Source organism: Choloepus didactylus, chromosome 23 (assembly GCF_015220235.1).
Source record: "Choloepus didactylus isolate mChoDid1 chromosome 23, mChoDid1.pri, whole genome shotgun sequence".
NCBI classification, from domain to species: Eukaryota; Metazoa; Chordata; class Mammalia; order Pilosa; family Megalonychidae; genus Choloepus; species Choloepus didactylus.
Window position 1 is genome coordinate 8691061 of NC_051329.1, and position 16095 is coordinate 8707155.

Consider the following 16095-nt stretch of genomic DNA (forward strand, 5'->3'; position numbering starts at 1 on the left):
GTTTGATAGTTTCAGGTATTTACTGCTAGCTATCCCAATTCATTAGAACCTAAAAACGGTTGTCTATATTATGCATAAGAGTGCCCACCAGAGTGACCTCTCGGCTCCTTTTGGAATCTCTCTGCCACTGAAGCTTATTTCATCTCCTTTCACATCCTGCTTTTGGTTAAGAAGACGTTCTCCATCCCACAATGCCGGGTCTGCCTGGGTTTTAATCCTGACTGTACCATTCACTAGCTTTCTGCCTAGTAAATTATTTTCAGTAAGTTATTTAATCTGTCTGTGCCTCCGTTTGCTCAACTGTAAAAGGAGAATTATACAGTATCTACCGCAGAGGGTTAATGTGACAATTAAATGAAATAATATACGTGAAGCCCTTGGAATGGTGCTTAGCACATACTAAGGACTCAGTAAATGGCAGCTATTGTTAGCCATTATTCATTATCATAGCTAAATAAAACGTGTCTGGTAAAACCCAAAACATGTTCAAATAAAGCACAAAGTAAAATACAGTTTTAAAGAGAGAGAAAAATAGCACATCTAAAGTCCCTGAAGCCTAGTATAGAAACTTTTAAGAAGGAAGAGTCGATCACCTGTCAAATACAGTGATTGATCAAGGATTAACTTTCAACATAGCTCAATATCTTTACCTGTAAGCTAGCAACAGCTTTAAACAGTTTTAAGATTTCTTCACATTCATCCTTCTTCTGCAGATTGTCTGTAATTGAATTTTTTAAAAAGTTATAGCAGAACAACAAGTTCCTGTTATCAGAATCTGAACAAGCTAAAACATTAATTAGTTTTGGACCTCCTATCTCAAGTCTTCAGTAGTTAATTTCATATACTGATATAAGATAATTTAAGTATAAAAATAAATCTAATTAAGGAAAAAATAGAAATCAAGTTATTGCTTCTGAAGGTAGAAGTTGATACGTTAAAGGAGAAATGACAATTATTCTGAAATAAATTGTAGCTCTTCTCTTCCCCAGAAGAGTTACTTTCTTATTTGTTTTATTTAAATTCATGTTTAAAAGGGTTTTTATTCTCTGTCATAACCAACTGTTAAGTGAGGAAAATGGACAAGCCATGCAAGGTGCCAAGGAAATCCAGACCAGCATTAACATTTTACTGAAGCACATCAGCAAATGATAAGGTGATTTTTAGATGCTTCTGTTCTTGAACTATTGATCAAAATACGGCAAGGAAGGCTTTTCATGAAAAAAAAAAATAGAAGGATCAATAGACAGTCAGAGCCAGAAAAACCTTGGATGTATGAGAGCTATCGCAGATGCTCCCTTTTTAAAGGGTGAACATTAGAACAAAAGGAAGATGAGGAAACAGGTAGAAATTACCTTTCTGAATGTCACATAGTATTTTAAGAATGTCCACTGATGTCTTTGCTACATACATTCTCCAGGCCTTGTCCTAAAAAGAAAAATATAAAATGAATTTCACTTCCTTGATTGACCATGTCTGTAATACACATACAAACACATAAAAACCATGGAATGAGAAAAATAAATAAAAACAGTTGAAAAAAAAAAAAATGAGGGTCATGTTAAAAGGAATCTGACAGTAGAAAAATGGATCATAAATGAAAAAAAGCCAAACATGAAAACCACAAATATGCATTCTTTGATACATAATTTAGAAATACAATAGAATATGCAAATATCCCAAATAACCTTTCAGCTACACCATGATTAACAGGCATTTCTTTTTTCATACTTTTTATGTACAATTTGAAAAACATTTGGAAAAATTATCTGCAAAGGTTAAAAAGGACTGAACTTGTTTAGCCAAGGGGATAGGGTCTCAGAAATGTCCATTGTCTTCAAGACTAAAAAAAATTTTTTTAAAAGAGAAGAAAAACATAAAGGAGAAACTTTAATTAAAAGACAGAGTGAATGTAAAATGCTTAGTACTCAACAAATATTTTCACTCTGGGATGCAATTCAAGCTAGTAGTTAAGAATACAGATTACGGATCAGAAAAAGTTTGAGTTGAGGTACCGCCACTTTCTAATAACCTTGGGCAAGTCATTTAACTTAAAATTTCAGTTTCTGACTCAACTATAGGAAGCTAACAGCAGGACCTGCTACGTCACTGTTGTGACAATGGAATGGATAATTCATTTAAGGCATTTATTCCAATGCCTGCTGCACAAGAACATAATAAATACTAGACATCAAAGAAAACAACCTCATTTCACTAAAAGTAAAAACAATTGAACAGGAATGCTGAGAGAGACTGGGAGATATCTATCCCTAAAGGTTTTTAGAAAACTCAACTATCCTGGATAAATTACCTCTAAAGAAGTGAACTGGCTTTCTTGAGTATGTTTCTAAGCTTTGATGTTCTAAGACTTATTTAGATTTACACTGCTTCTGTGGCTGACATTATTATTTGATGGTAATGACTATGCCCTACACAACTAAAAGCGTTATTAGTATTTGCAGGCTGCTCTTGGAAAACCCTTTATATGCAAGTTATGTGGGTCAACCTCTCTAAATGGCAGATCCCAGATTACTCCATGTGGGGTCAAGCCACCACTCTGAAGCAGCAAAATTTCATGTGTTTTTTCCCCCAAGTAGTGAATTTACATAGGAATTTTTATATAGGTCACTCCAGCAGTGGGAAAGGTAGATCTTCATATCTGTAAGTCTCTTCTGTTCTATGTCATGAATCAATATCCATAAAAATTGGATTTACTTATATTTACATTTTCTTTGGTTAAAATCACACCTCTTTAGAATTATCTGGTTCTTCCTGTAACGCCAGTCGTGCCCATATGATCACTCTTTCCGCAGTTTTCTCAGCTTCAGCAGGAGGCAAAGACCTCAGCAGAAGGAGGCATTCTTCACCCTATAAACAGTGTTTGAAAGGAAGAAAAAACAGCTGATCCAGGCAAAGGAAAGGTTAGACTTACTTTTTTTCTATTTCAAGATGAAAAGATACCAGTTTGAAAGACTATAGTCCCAATTTTTTAAAAATCTGAAAATTCTGTTTTTGATTATAATAAATTAAAATCAAAATACAACCCTAAGTACAGAAGAGTAGCTTAATTCTTGGGTGTGCCTATGGTTAAAGGATTATATAAAATAAACACACTTAAAAATACAAAAAAGAAAAACCAACACCCTTGTCTGGGATCAAACATCACACAGCATATATAAAACGTGTGTGTGTTCTGTTAACTACCAAAGAATATGAAACCCCCACTAATTATTCATGAAATACTTTTAAGGAACTCATGGATGTGAAAAAATTAGCAAATCTAATATTCAATGTTTCATCTTGGTACTACTTTATTTTGTACACGTTTGGATAATTTGATTGTCTTGAATTTTTCAGGATTTGGCTGAATACAAACCCTACATACCTGTTCTCTGTCAATCAGGTCAATAATCCTTAGACTGTAGATTTCGTCATCAGCCAACATATATGCCTGTGCCACCTTTAAAGCATCTTCTAATGAAGATGGGACATCCTGTTTGAGAATGTATCTGACCACCCTCTGAAACAGAGATAAAATATAATTTTTTTTAAGCTATGCGATCTTACAGAGAACCCAGAAACTATTTGCTCATAAGGGCAAAGTAGCTATCAAACTAAAATAATTCCATAAGAAAGCAAACTACATGAAATATTAAACCATGATTTATACTCTGAATTTTACAGCAGTTCGGTTTTCTTTCCCCTTTAGCTTCGCAATTTACTACTTGTGGTCCTTACTGCTCTAACGAAAACTGAATGCCCTACTAACATACTATCTAACAAAAGAAAAGTACGGGCGAATCTTGCTCTATTAATCTTTTTGAATATAAAATCCTCATTAAATTTCCCATACTGCTCTAGGAATGAAATGAAGGGGAAAAAAAGATTCTTCCTTTATTGTACTTACCATTATTTCCTTGTTCAAGAGATTCACCTCCCTTATTCCATAGCCTCGTAAAAGCTTTTTCATCTCCATCAGTTTGTAACTTTCCTGTAACAGCTTTACTCTAAAAATAAATTTATTGATATCAACCACAGATTGCCTTTTTTATGGAACAAGGTAAATGATACAAAACCATAAGTGAATGTCAACTCAAAACATGAGGTTTATCCAACACAAAAAATAATTATTTGCTAGACTCTAATCTTACTTGGGATGGTCCATCTCTAAGTGCTGCTTCACCAGCTGCTCCACAGCTGCACTCCAAGGGACCACTGCTGCATACATTATCTTAAGCACAGCATCAAATATGAGCTGCAAAGATATATTTTGACAATGAATAGTGCCCCCGGCTTTGCATTTCGTGTAAAGTAATGGTAACCTACAGCAGAGATCTTGCATCTACAGTATGATACTTTGAATATATTTCATGTTTTGGCTACAAAGGCATGTATTTCTTCTAATTTTTACTTACAAAGAAAAATTTTATTATTTAAAAAAATAAGAAAAGTATTTTCACTGCTAAAAGCTAAGTCATGTAGCTTGCTTTTATACTTTCTATAGTCTGTTTATAATATTGTTTGTAATTTTATTCATATGTTATAAGGGTGACTAATAATGACGTGAAGTCAAAATAAAGGTGTAAGATATTTTAAAAGTTTCCATGTTTGTGCAACCATAGCAAAGCCTGGAGATATATGGATCCAACTTTCCATGTGGTTCTGGGGGTTAGACAATGGGAGAAGTTTCATTTTTAGTTTTCATAATTAAAGAAAATAGAATTATGGATGGTTTTTGCTATTTTCCCCTATGGATGGTTTTTATATTCTTCTTGTTCCTTTTTCATACTACACAAATTCTCAACAAATATATGCTGCTTTTGCGATCAGAAAAAGAGCTTTAAGAAAACATTCAAAGCTCAAAAGGAAACCCAATGGTCACTATTTACTTACATCTGTGTCAGATAAACACCCTATTACTGCCATGGCTTTGGCTTCCCATGCTGTCTCAAACAGTGATGTGGACTTTGAGCTACATCTCTTCAATAAATCCTAAAAAGGGATAAACATACATATTTAAAAAAAATTAACTCTGAAAAGCAAAAGGGCAAATGCACACATATACAAAGGTAGATAAACAGCCTGTAAGGATGTGTAAAAAAAAACAAAAGTCTAATTAGTCAGGAAGGTTGAACAATGGTCAAAAAACACAGAATTGCCAAAACTTGAGCTTTCAGTCTTGTATGGTTCAGAAAACTTAAGAAGGAAACATCCTTGAAGAATTTGTAAGATGCTGCAGTTTATTAATGTTTACAAAAAATAACTGCTAATATTTATTGAGCTCATACTCCTATTGTCTCATAATAATCCAATGGAGAAAGCACAAATATTATCCCCATTCTATAAACGAGGCTTTTAAAGGTCAAATTAGTAGTCAATTAGCAGTATAATTCTCACATTCTTAACCAATACATATGCTGCATAAGTCTCAACTGGTAAAGCATGACATACCTTAGAGAGTTAAACAGCTAATACAACAATATGCTGCACAGATCCAAGAAATAAAACTATATCTAAAGAAACGGTTACCTCTATGTACAGTAGGAGAAGTTCCTCCTCTTGCAAGTCATGCTCCCTCATGTAAACTCTTATAAACTTCTCTAAGGTGGAAGGAATAAGCTCTGGAGCCAACACTTTATCAAACATTCTGAACACTATGGTGGTTGTATTCTCCTGGATGCCAAAGAAAGACTGCATAAGTGCAAACTCGGGCCAGAACTGGATACAATAAACAAAATAATTCCAATGAATCAGGATTTTTACCTTCTCAAAATCAGAAAGGGCCAATCTGCAGCTGTATTTCCTATGTAACGTGATTAACTCGTGCAAGTTATTTACCAAACTCCTTAACTGACATACTTCCTCTGTGTTTTGATAATCCTTCTAAAACAAGTGTTAGAAATTGTTAAGAATACAAAATAAAAGTGTTAACAGGAAATATACAGTCAGAATTATTTCATATAAAATAAGAAATGACCATGATTATGTATAGGAGGAAATCTGCAACTTTAATGCAAGGCAAACGTGCCTTTAAATATTGTGGAATTATAACTAGAATTAACTAACACAAATCAACATAGGTCAGAATCTGATAGAAATCTGAAAGAAATTTTCTTTCTTAAAAAGAAAAAATATATATATAGAAAAACTAACTATATTAGTACATATTTTTTTCAGAATCCTATATTCTTTAGTACACAAACACATCATCATTTAGATAGACCTCAAAGTTCCACCTGTCTATATACATCATGACCAGACATGAAGCTATAATGTTTCCGTAAGTTAAACACAAGGAACAGAATTCTCAATATTGATTTAAAAAAAGGCAAAAAGAAGAAAGAGACAAAGAAGTGTTCATAACAAGATAAAAAGTTCTTACGTGGAAAGACACACTCTAGTGATATATGAATAAACTGCTTGAAACTACAAGAAAAAATTTCCATTTAATTTTTAAGAGTATGATGAAGAAGCATTAATTAATAACAGTCTGCTGTATCAGCAAGTAAAAGGAAATTTATTGTTTCTTTTTAAGTCCTAAAATTTAAGGAACAAACGCCATTTCCTAACACACATGATTTTAAAGATCAGAACAAAAGGTTTTGTTTTACAGTGGTAGTAACATATTTAATATGTCAAAGTTGAGATTGTACTGAGACATCTCATATATTAGTTTATAATCTAAATCATGGCATCCCATAAATACAAGAATGTACATTTTTTTCATTATAATAAATACTTTCAAGTTTTTAGAAACCTAAAGGGATAAAGCAAAGGAACTTAAGAAATTTAGAAACCAAATAATAGATTCAGCTTATTAACATCAAATATAACATCAGTACTCTTGATCTTAGCCTAGCATTGCTGTTTTCTCAGACTGACAGGAAGTCCCAGATTTTTTTTTATTTAATCTTTAAAAGAACAATACTTGGTATTGAAGTCATAATGGCTTTTGGGATGTCTAAGAAACGCATCTAGAACTAGGGGTGGTTTCCTAGCTTAAATCAAATAAGTAGATCTGAATGACCCAGCCTTTAAAATCCAATCTTAACACATTACAAAGGAGTTCTGAAGTGCTGCTAAAGTAGAAAATCCCAGTTATACTACTAAGGTATATGTTGACATATTGTTTTCCTTTTGGTTAGTTCAATAGAGAAAAAGAGTGTATTGAAATAGATCAAAATCAGAACAGAAATACCAGAAAGCAAATTTTCCTTTTTTGTGGGGTTTAAAAATACCTAACAAAAGAAAAGAGCATAAAAAACCAGAAAATTTAAGAAATGCATAAATTTCCAGATACTCTTCTCTAAATACATGTAAACAAACCCTTTACTACAAGTTGAATGTTTCAGTTTAAAAATTCATTCTCCATATCATACCAAGGAGATCCAATGCCAAGAGGATGCCAATCCCAATTCATCTGGTTTTACAGCTGTAAAAAACACCTCTGCCAGCTGAAGTCCATTTTCTGGCCAGTTTGCCTTTAAAAAATATTAGAGACCATTAAAAATAATGATTCACACTGCTGGGAGTGTAAGAAATATCATTTCAATGAGAATTATGTTATTACCTTATCAGTTAATTCAAGATTCCTGGCTGCTTGCTCCAGCCATTTTGCAAGAATTTTCTGAAATAGATATATTGTTTGAAAATAAAACACTCAATAGATAAACACTGAAATTTTTAAAAACCTCCATAAAAATCTTTTTTTTTCAGCTGAGATTCACATAACACACAATTAACCATTTTAAGTGTATAATTCTGTGGCATTTAGTGCATTTGCAATGTTGTACAACCATCACTTCCCTCTAGTTTCAAAACTGTCATCACTACAGAAAATGACCATACCGACTTCCCTGGTGACCATTCATCTGCTTTCTGTCTCTTTAGATTCGCCTTTTATGGATCCCATAACAAACTTTTTAAAAAAACACTTAAAGGAATTAATTGGTGCTAATATGACAATACTCAAGGATCTAATGTGAAAAAAATAAAATTAAACCATTAAGAGTATGAAAACGTAAGGCAACTCACCTGTCCTTCAGGTACAGTCCTTCTCACAAATGGAATCAAATCATTTTTAAACCACGGACAGAGTTTTTGCAAAGAGACTGGTGTAGAAATTGAGTTGAGTAAGTTCTCAAGCATTTTCACATCAAATCTGCTTTCAAAGTTTGCCTAAATTATATGGAGTAACAAACTAAGATTCAGCCAACAAATTTACATAACCAAGTGAGAGCTCCCAAAAAGGGACAGATCTAATAGGAAGTTATTTCAAGAAATACCTATTGCAGGAGCTATAAAGTCATTAAGAAAAAATGCAAAACTTATTACCCGATGTCGAAGCCAAAGGTATTGTGCACAAACAAGGTTTCCTTCTCTTAGTTGTAAAAAAATATCTTTAAGATCATCTTCATTTTGCAGAAATTCAATCCAAGAACCCCCACTGTGAAATTAGAGAGAAAAGAGTCATTCAAGAAGAAAAATTATTATGCCTTACATTACCATTAATGCATTTTCATTAGCGTTTTTTTTTTCTCAGTTAAACAAAACAAAACAAAACAGTTCTAAAGAGGACAGAGTGAAAAGTAAGTTTCCTTCTTATCACAGACCCACAGAAATTCGGTCATCTACACCAGAAGCCATATCTCTTCCTATAGTTCCTTCCTGAAATACACGAACCATTTTAGGTACTTTTAAAAAAATTAACTTCATATCATCTTGGAGTTTGTACCAAATGAGTACAGATGAATGTCGTTGGTTTTAATGACTATATGGTATTCCAAGGCATGGATTTACTATAATTTATATAACTAATTCCCAGTAGGTCATTTCCAGTAATTTGCTGCAATGACCCTTTGGTCCTGATTAAAGTTTAGAAATAGACGATGCATACTTCCTTAGTATGATTTTTTTTAAATGCCTATATCATGTTTAAATAATAAAACAAAAGAAGCATTTCCATTAGAGTCAGGAAAAGCGAAGGATGCTCATTACCACTATTACATAACAATATTCTAGAAATACTAGCCAATGAAATTATTCAAGGAAAAAATGTTAAGAAAAGTTGAGGCAAAATGATCATTATTTGAATATGATTATACACCTGGGAAAAGAAAGATCAACTGAAATATTACAAAAAATAATAAGGGAATTCATTAAGGTAGATGGCTAAACATAATTTTTAAAAAGCAGTCAATTTTATACAATACAATATTGAGCAGCTGCAAGAAGGAATGAAGCTGTGAGACACACAACTAGGTGAACGGATCTTGAAGACAGCATTTTGAGTGAAGTACACCAGAAACAAAAAGACAAACATCATAATGCCTCACTAATATGGACTAACTATAATGTGTAAACTCTTAGAGCACAGTTTATCAGGGGAACACTTACTGTAATGGTCCCTAGATTATAAGCTCTTACAGCAGTTACATCTATTCCTGAGTTGTCTATTTTCTATAGCACACTAAATAATTCAACCTATACAGTCAGTTTATTCAAACACCTTAATTACATGAAACTTTGAATAGGAAGTGAGATCTGGTAGGTTTGTACAGGTCAGTGTGAAATTCCAATACATCCCAAAGTAATTTGGGCAGAGAACGAGAACATATCTGCAGGCAACCCTGGGGAACTGGGCAAGAATTCGGACATGTTGGACTTCCCCACCTGAGTTATCACTGGTGTTCTCACAAACGTTGAGGACTGACAGTTTGGTAGAATGAGCCCTCAATCTTGGGGCTTGCCCTTATGAAGCTTTTTGCTGCAAAGGAGAGGTTGAGCCTACTTAATAACTGTCCCTAAGAGTCTCCCCCAGAGAACCTCTTTGTTGTCAGATGTGGTCTCCCTCTCTCTCTAAGCCCACATGGCAGGTGAACTCACTGCCCTCCCCACTACATGGGACTTGAATCCCAGGGGTATAAATCTCCCTAGTAATGTGGAACATGACTCCTGGGGATGAGCCTGGACAAGATATTGTGGGATTGAGAAAATCTTTTTGACCGAAAGGGGGAAGCGAAATGAAACGAAACAAAATTTCAGTGGCTAAGAGATTTCAAATGGAGTCAAGGGGTCACTCGGGGGTGGGGGGGGGAGGCATTCTTATGTGCTCTACAGCTATCTCTTTTTAATTTTTAGTGTATTGGAATAGCTAGAAGGAAATACTTGAAGTTGTCGAACTGCAACCCGGTAGCCTTCATTCTTGAAGACGATTGCATAACTATGTAGCTTACATGGTGTGACTGTGTGATTGTGAAAACCGGATGGCTCACACTCCCTTTGTCTAGTGTATGGACAGATAAGTAGAAAAATGGGGACAAAATCTAAATGAAAAATAGGGTGGGATGAAGGGGAGATGAAATGTTTTGAGTGATCTTTTTTACTTTTATTTTTATTTTTTTTTGGAGTAAGAAAAATGTTCAAAAGTTGATTCTGGTGATGAACGCACAACTATATGATGGTACTGTGAATAGCTGATTGTACACTGTAGATGACTGTAGGGTGTGTGAATATATCTCAATAAAACTATATTAAAAAATGAAAAAAAATTAAAAAAAAACAGTAGCTTTCCCACATTTTTAAGAAAATACAATAAAGTCTTATTTACAACAGTAGGAAAAAAGATAAAATACCTTTGAACAAAATTAACAAAAAAAGGTACAAAACCCATAAGAAGAAAACTTACTAGATACCACTCAGGAACACTAAAAAAGAGTAGAATGAGTAGAAACACACATACAGTCCTTGAATAGGAATATTCAATACTGTAAATATTTTATTGGTTATCCCCAAATCAATCTTAGGTTCTAGACATTCCCAATAAAAATACCAGTAGACTTTTTTTTAAAAAAACTGGACAAGCTGATTTTTAACGTCACACAGAAAAACAAACATAAAGGTATATCCCCTACAATTCTGAAAAATAAGAAAAGTATGATAGGGCTAGTCTATAGGATTTTTTAAGCTGTATTAATTAAAACAATGTGATCCTGGTGAATGAATAGGGAGCTGAGAACAACTGAATACAATTAAGAGCAGAGAGAGACTCAAATACACATGAGTTTTTTAGCATATGATAAAGGTAACATTTCAATTAGCAGTAAAAAGATGGATTATCTGAAGATGGTATTGGGGTAACCGACTAGCCACAAGGAAAAAAAATAAAGCTTGATTCCACCCCATTCTTTATACCAGAATATTTTCCCAATAAAGCAAATATTTAAATGTTAAAAAAAAAAAATGAAGAAACAGAGAATTCATTTATAATCTTGGAGCGGGCAATTTTTCCAAACAGATCTAAAAAATTGTTTTTGATTATTTTACACAAAATATCAATAATGAAATGAAAAGAAAAATGTCAAGCTAGGGGAAATTTTGAAATATTGGAAAAGGGATAATACAAATCAATTTTAAAAAGAACAACCCAAGAGAAATATGGACTGATACTACGTCTTTTGTTCAAGAAAAAATACTTAACCTCAGTCAAAATAAAGAATTAAAAAAAAAAACAAAAAAAGGCAAAGCAATGTGGTGCTAATTTTTTTGCAAGAAATGTTAAGAAATTCAGTTGATCATTTACAGGAAAGATGATGCTTTTCCATCACTCAACAGCCCTTGAAGAATAAATCCATTCGAAGAAATATTATATCTTTTATGACACTTCAAACTTAATCTAGTTTACAATATAAAAATTAAAATCAGGAATTGTACAAACCTGAATTTTTCTGGTCCAAATGCTCCATAAAAAGTAGTCAACTTTGCATGGGCCTTTAGTACCTGAAGAGAAACAACTTCATATTTTGAATGTTGTATGCAACAGTATTAAAACATGAAAACACCAAAAATTAGGTATTCCATTTCAGAATCTTGCAGACATTTTCATTTTATCCTGTAATACAAGCCAATTCCCATAAACATGACTACGTTTATTTAATGAAAACATTTCCAATCACTTTCAATGCAATAAAACTGAAAAAAAAAAAAAAAAAAAAGAAAGGTATTTGCACATTGATTATAGGTGCCTTTCAAAATCAGTTTTCCCACTGATTTCAAAATGTCCTCATAGCAAAAGCTAGCTAGGATATACCAAACATTTACTTGGAGAAAAGAATTTTAAAATACATATACACAGGTGCACAAATACATAAATGTTTAGTACTGTAGTAATCATCATCACAGTTTACATTTGAGTACTTCACAGGTGCCAGATACTATGCAAAATGGTTCATAGGAATTATTTCATTTTACCTTAAAATGACCCTATATGGTAAGTACTATGATTATTCCCATTTTATAGTTAAAGAAACTGAGGTATTAAGATAATAATGAGCTCTTGAAAAAATACAGATGTACCCAGAATGGAAAACCCTATTGTGAAGGTCCGTTTACCCCCAAATTACCCTATAAGTCAATGTAATCACCTCTTTTAAGCCATCAGAATAGACAGGAACAGTTTTGTCTTCTTTCTTCAAAAGCTAAGATGAACAATAAGAGGCACAGTTAGAATATCTGCTACATTAGATTTTTCATAAAATGAGACAGATTTCCTGTGACTTAAAGGAAAAATTATCTTTGAAAAAGAAATTAACTCTAAAATAACTCTTGAATAAAGAAATGACATTTTAAAAAATGCCCAAAAAATAATTATATGAAAACAGTCCATACCATTTGCCCATATGTCATTTCTTGATTCTGAGAACAATAACTAGCAATGGTACTCAGAGGTCACTATAGGGGGTTGTCTACAGCAAAAACGGTATTATTTACAACAGCAAAAAGTGCATGTTTAAAAAGGTCTATGAAGGAAGAAGAAACCTTTTTTTTTTAAATGATTTATTTTGCATAAGACAAACTAACATGCACAAACCTGATGAAAACTTACTCTGGTTTTGGCGTAATTTAGCATTTGCTGGGTTGTTTCGTAGGTTATCCACTGGGCCTTCAAGCAGTAATCCACCACAAACTCATCATCCTGTTTCACAAACGCCAGATATGGTGAGGCACCCAATGGTGATCACACATCAGTCAGCGTTCTCTCTTACGTGACAGAGAACCTACCTGGATTTTATGCAGATTTTCTTTAGCTTCATCTACTAGTTTTTGCCATTCGGTTTGCTCACTGGTACCCACAGAACTCAAAGCTAGTTTCTCCAATATATCATTTGATTTTACCTTGTAAACAAGCTGTAACATAAATATGTCAAATCAAGCAACTCGAAGCACAATATCTGAGGATGACTTCTTTTATAGAAAGCTGCATGTGAGAAACCATGATTAAAAGAAGTGAATTATCGTGTGGCCCAGGAATAAGTTTTTTAGATAGCAACACTTAAGACAACTGTAAAATAATCCAGACTATTAAGCATTAGAGAAACCACTTCTATTGAGTACTTACTATATGTGTCAAGAAGTGTAATAAGAGCTTTATATCTGTTATCTCATTTAATTCTCATTAAAAAACTTAGAAGTAAGCATTTACATCTCATCCTGAAAGAATACAGGGCAAGTATTAATATCCCTATTTTACAAATGAGAAAACTGCAAGTCAAGAGAAGCTAAGTAATGTGTCTGAAATTATGCAGTTCAAATGTGACAGAGTAGGTTTTTAAAAGACGAATGCACAATTTTGCTTCATGTCAGGCTAGAAATGTAACAAGTTAGAAATACCTAAAATTTCAGGTTCCCCTTCCTATGGACAAAATACCAACTCTGACATGGGCTCTCTGGTTCTGAAGGCTAAAAAATTTGAGAGAGAATCGTTTCTCTACTTCTGTCTTCCATTCCCTGTCATCTCTTTCACTGGTTTTCTCATTTTATTCTTCCATTCACTCTTTATAAAAATTATTTATTATGAAATCTTTCAGATGTTCGAAAAGGTAATAATATAGCAAATGCTCATTACTCATCAAATGTAAGAAATAAAGTACATTACTAATACAGTTTAAGTCCTCTTTATCTCCTTCCCCAATATATCATCTTCCCAGAGGTATCCTGAATAATCCTGAATTTGGTGCTTGTCTTTCCATTAATTTCTTTATTCCTTTACACATACACTTTTCTAAACAATACAAAGAATTATTCTGCATGTTTTAAAACTTTTTTTTTTTTAAAACACACATAGGTACCACTACCCATTTAGAAAATATTCATTCTTTAATAAACTATAATCAGGCCTTTTCCTCATTACTTCCCAGGAAACTGATTTTTCAAGGAATATCCATGACCTCCTCATTGCCAAATCCAACAGACATCTCAGCTTTTAGACTTCATCCTCTCTATAGTATTTGAAACTGCTAATGACCCCCACTTCTTAAAAGTTTCTTCTTCCTTGCCTTCTATAATCATACATTCCTATGGCTTTTCTCCTCTGTTTTTTCCCCAAATACATGTTTGTAAGGCCCTTCTTCCCCTATTGCCTTTATGTTGGCTTCCCCTGGAACTCGTCCTCAGATTTCTTCTTACTTGATACCTTCTCCCTGAGGGATCTGAGGCACTCCCCTGGTTTAACCTCCCATTACATTCAGCTCAGATTACTCCCCAACTTCCTACCAGACCACCTCATTTTATCACAGAGCCCTCACATCGCATTTTTATAAAGTAGAAGTCATCTCTTCCTCCAATCTGCTCTTCCATACATATTCCTCATTTAGGTAACGTCATCACCACCCAGGTAGCGGGCTGGCCAGAGTCCCGTTAGTCAATCTAAATCCTCCCGGCCCCTTCTTCCATCTGGGTACTAAGCCCCACCAACTCTACCTCCTATTTGCCTCTCTTAACAGACCCTCCCTCTCATACATCACTACTTCACTATCCTAGTTCGGGTCTCCTGTAAGGCTGCTTCATTTCCCAATTGGTCTTCTCACTTCCAGACTTCCCCCTTTTCAAATTCTCCATTTTTCCAAAATGACATCCTAATCAAGATGCACTCCTGCTTAAATTTTCATAGCTTCCTATCACCTGCAGAACAAAATCTAAATCCTCTGCAATACATACAAGGCCCACTGGGCTCTGATCAAGGACTTCTCCATCATCATCTCCATCTGCTCCTTCACTCATATAACCTACACTCTATTCCTACCTAATTGCTAGGAGTTCCCAGAAGCATAGTAAGCCTCCTCACTTTATTCATGCTGTTCTTACATCTAGCATTCCCTTTCTCTCCCTGGACTGCCTTGAATACTACCTTTAAGACCAGATATAAAAGTCATCTCCTCCCCTGGCGATGTGGGACATGACTCCCAGGAATGAACCTGGCCCTGGCAGCAAGGGATTGAAAATGTCTACTTGACCAAAAGGGGGAAAAAAGAAAGGCAACAAGCTGAGGTCACAGTGTCTGAGAGATCCCACATAGAGCTGAGAGGCTATCTTGGAGGTTTCTCTTTTGCAAGCTCCAACCAGACGTCCCAAATGACCACAGTATGCCAGGCCTTTACCAAAAGTAGTCCCAAATACCTCGGACCCTACCTGAGATTCTATAAAAGATTCACTCACTAAGTTTTATCTCTCAGAAACTTAAATCCACCAAAGCGTTCCTATGCCAGACAAGTCCTAAAAACCTGAGGCAACAGCCTCTTCAAGAACAACAATCAGATGCAGCCCCCTTCCTGTTGACAACCCCTTTCAATATGAACAAGTTAGGGTGCTCATTGCCTAGCCACTCCTGAAGATGGAGAAAGATTAAATGAGAGGAAGGGGTAGCAACAAACAAGATAAAATATAACAAAACTCCATGAATACTGAAACTTTATATAAATATATACATATAGTTTAGATATTGGGGTGTTAGAATAGCTGGAAGTAGGTAAATGACATGGTAGAACTGTAACTTAAAACATCCTTTGAAATTTGCTCTATGGCTATTCAATGAATTGTGCTTTGAAAGTCTTCATCTTTCTGTATATACCTCACATTGCATAATCAGGACAGAACTGAAACTGTGGAACTGTAACCCATAACCATATTATCTATATAACTGCTTGTTGAGCTGTTCATCAAAAGTTAACATCTGTCTGTATACATGTTATATTTTACAATAATGGAAATAGCTGAAGTTGTGGAACTGTGACCCATAACATTCTTTGAAATTTTGCTTGCTAA

At 34.1% G+C, this 16095-nt stretch overlaps 1 protein-coding gene across 3 annotated transcripts in view; it reads right to left on the minus strand.

The window, feature by feature from the left end:
- The window catches only part of KNTC1 (kinetochore associated 1), a 103456-nt gene that overhangs the window by 64479 nt on the left and 22882 nt on the right, over positions 1–16095 (minus strand). For all 3 annotated transcript variants that reach the window (XM_037816713.1, XM_037816714.1, XM_037816715.1), the window contains 17 exons: positions 13057–13182; positions 12881–12970; positions 12420–12473; positions 11714–11775; positions 8332–8443; positions 8032–8175; positions 7568–7624; positions 7377–7478; positions 5761–5880; positions 5527–5670; positions 4891–4989; positions 4149–4252; positions 3905–4004; positions 3383–3517; positions 2746–2865; positions 1353–1425; positions 651–718 (listed from right to left, as the gene is read on the minus strand). In XM_037816713.1, coding sequence (XP_037672641.1) covers positions 651–718; positions 1353–1425; positions 2746–2865; positions 3383–3517; positions 3905–4004; positions 4149–4252; positions 4891–4989; positions 5527–5670; positions 5761–5880; positions 7377–7478; positions 7568–7624; positions 8032–8175; positions 8332–8443; positions 11714–11775; positions 12420–12473; positions 12881–12970; positions 13057–13182 — 1710 coding nt within the window. The remainder of the gene's footprint in view (positions 1–650; positions 719–1352; positions 1426–2745; positions 2866–3382; positions 3518–3904; positions 4005–4148; positions 4253–4890; positions 4990–5526; positions 5671–5760; positions 5881–7376; positions 7479–7567; positions 7625–8031; positions 8176–8331; positions 8444–11713; positions 11776–12419; positions 12474–12880; positions 12971–13056; positions 13183–16095) is intronic.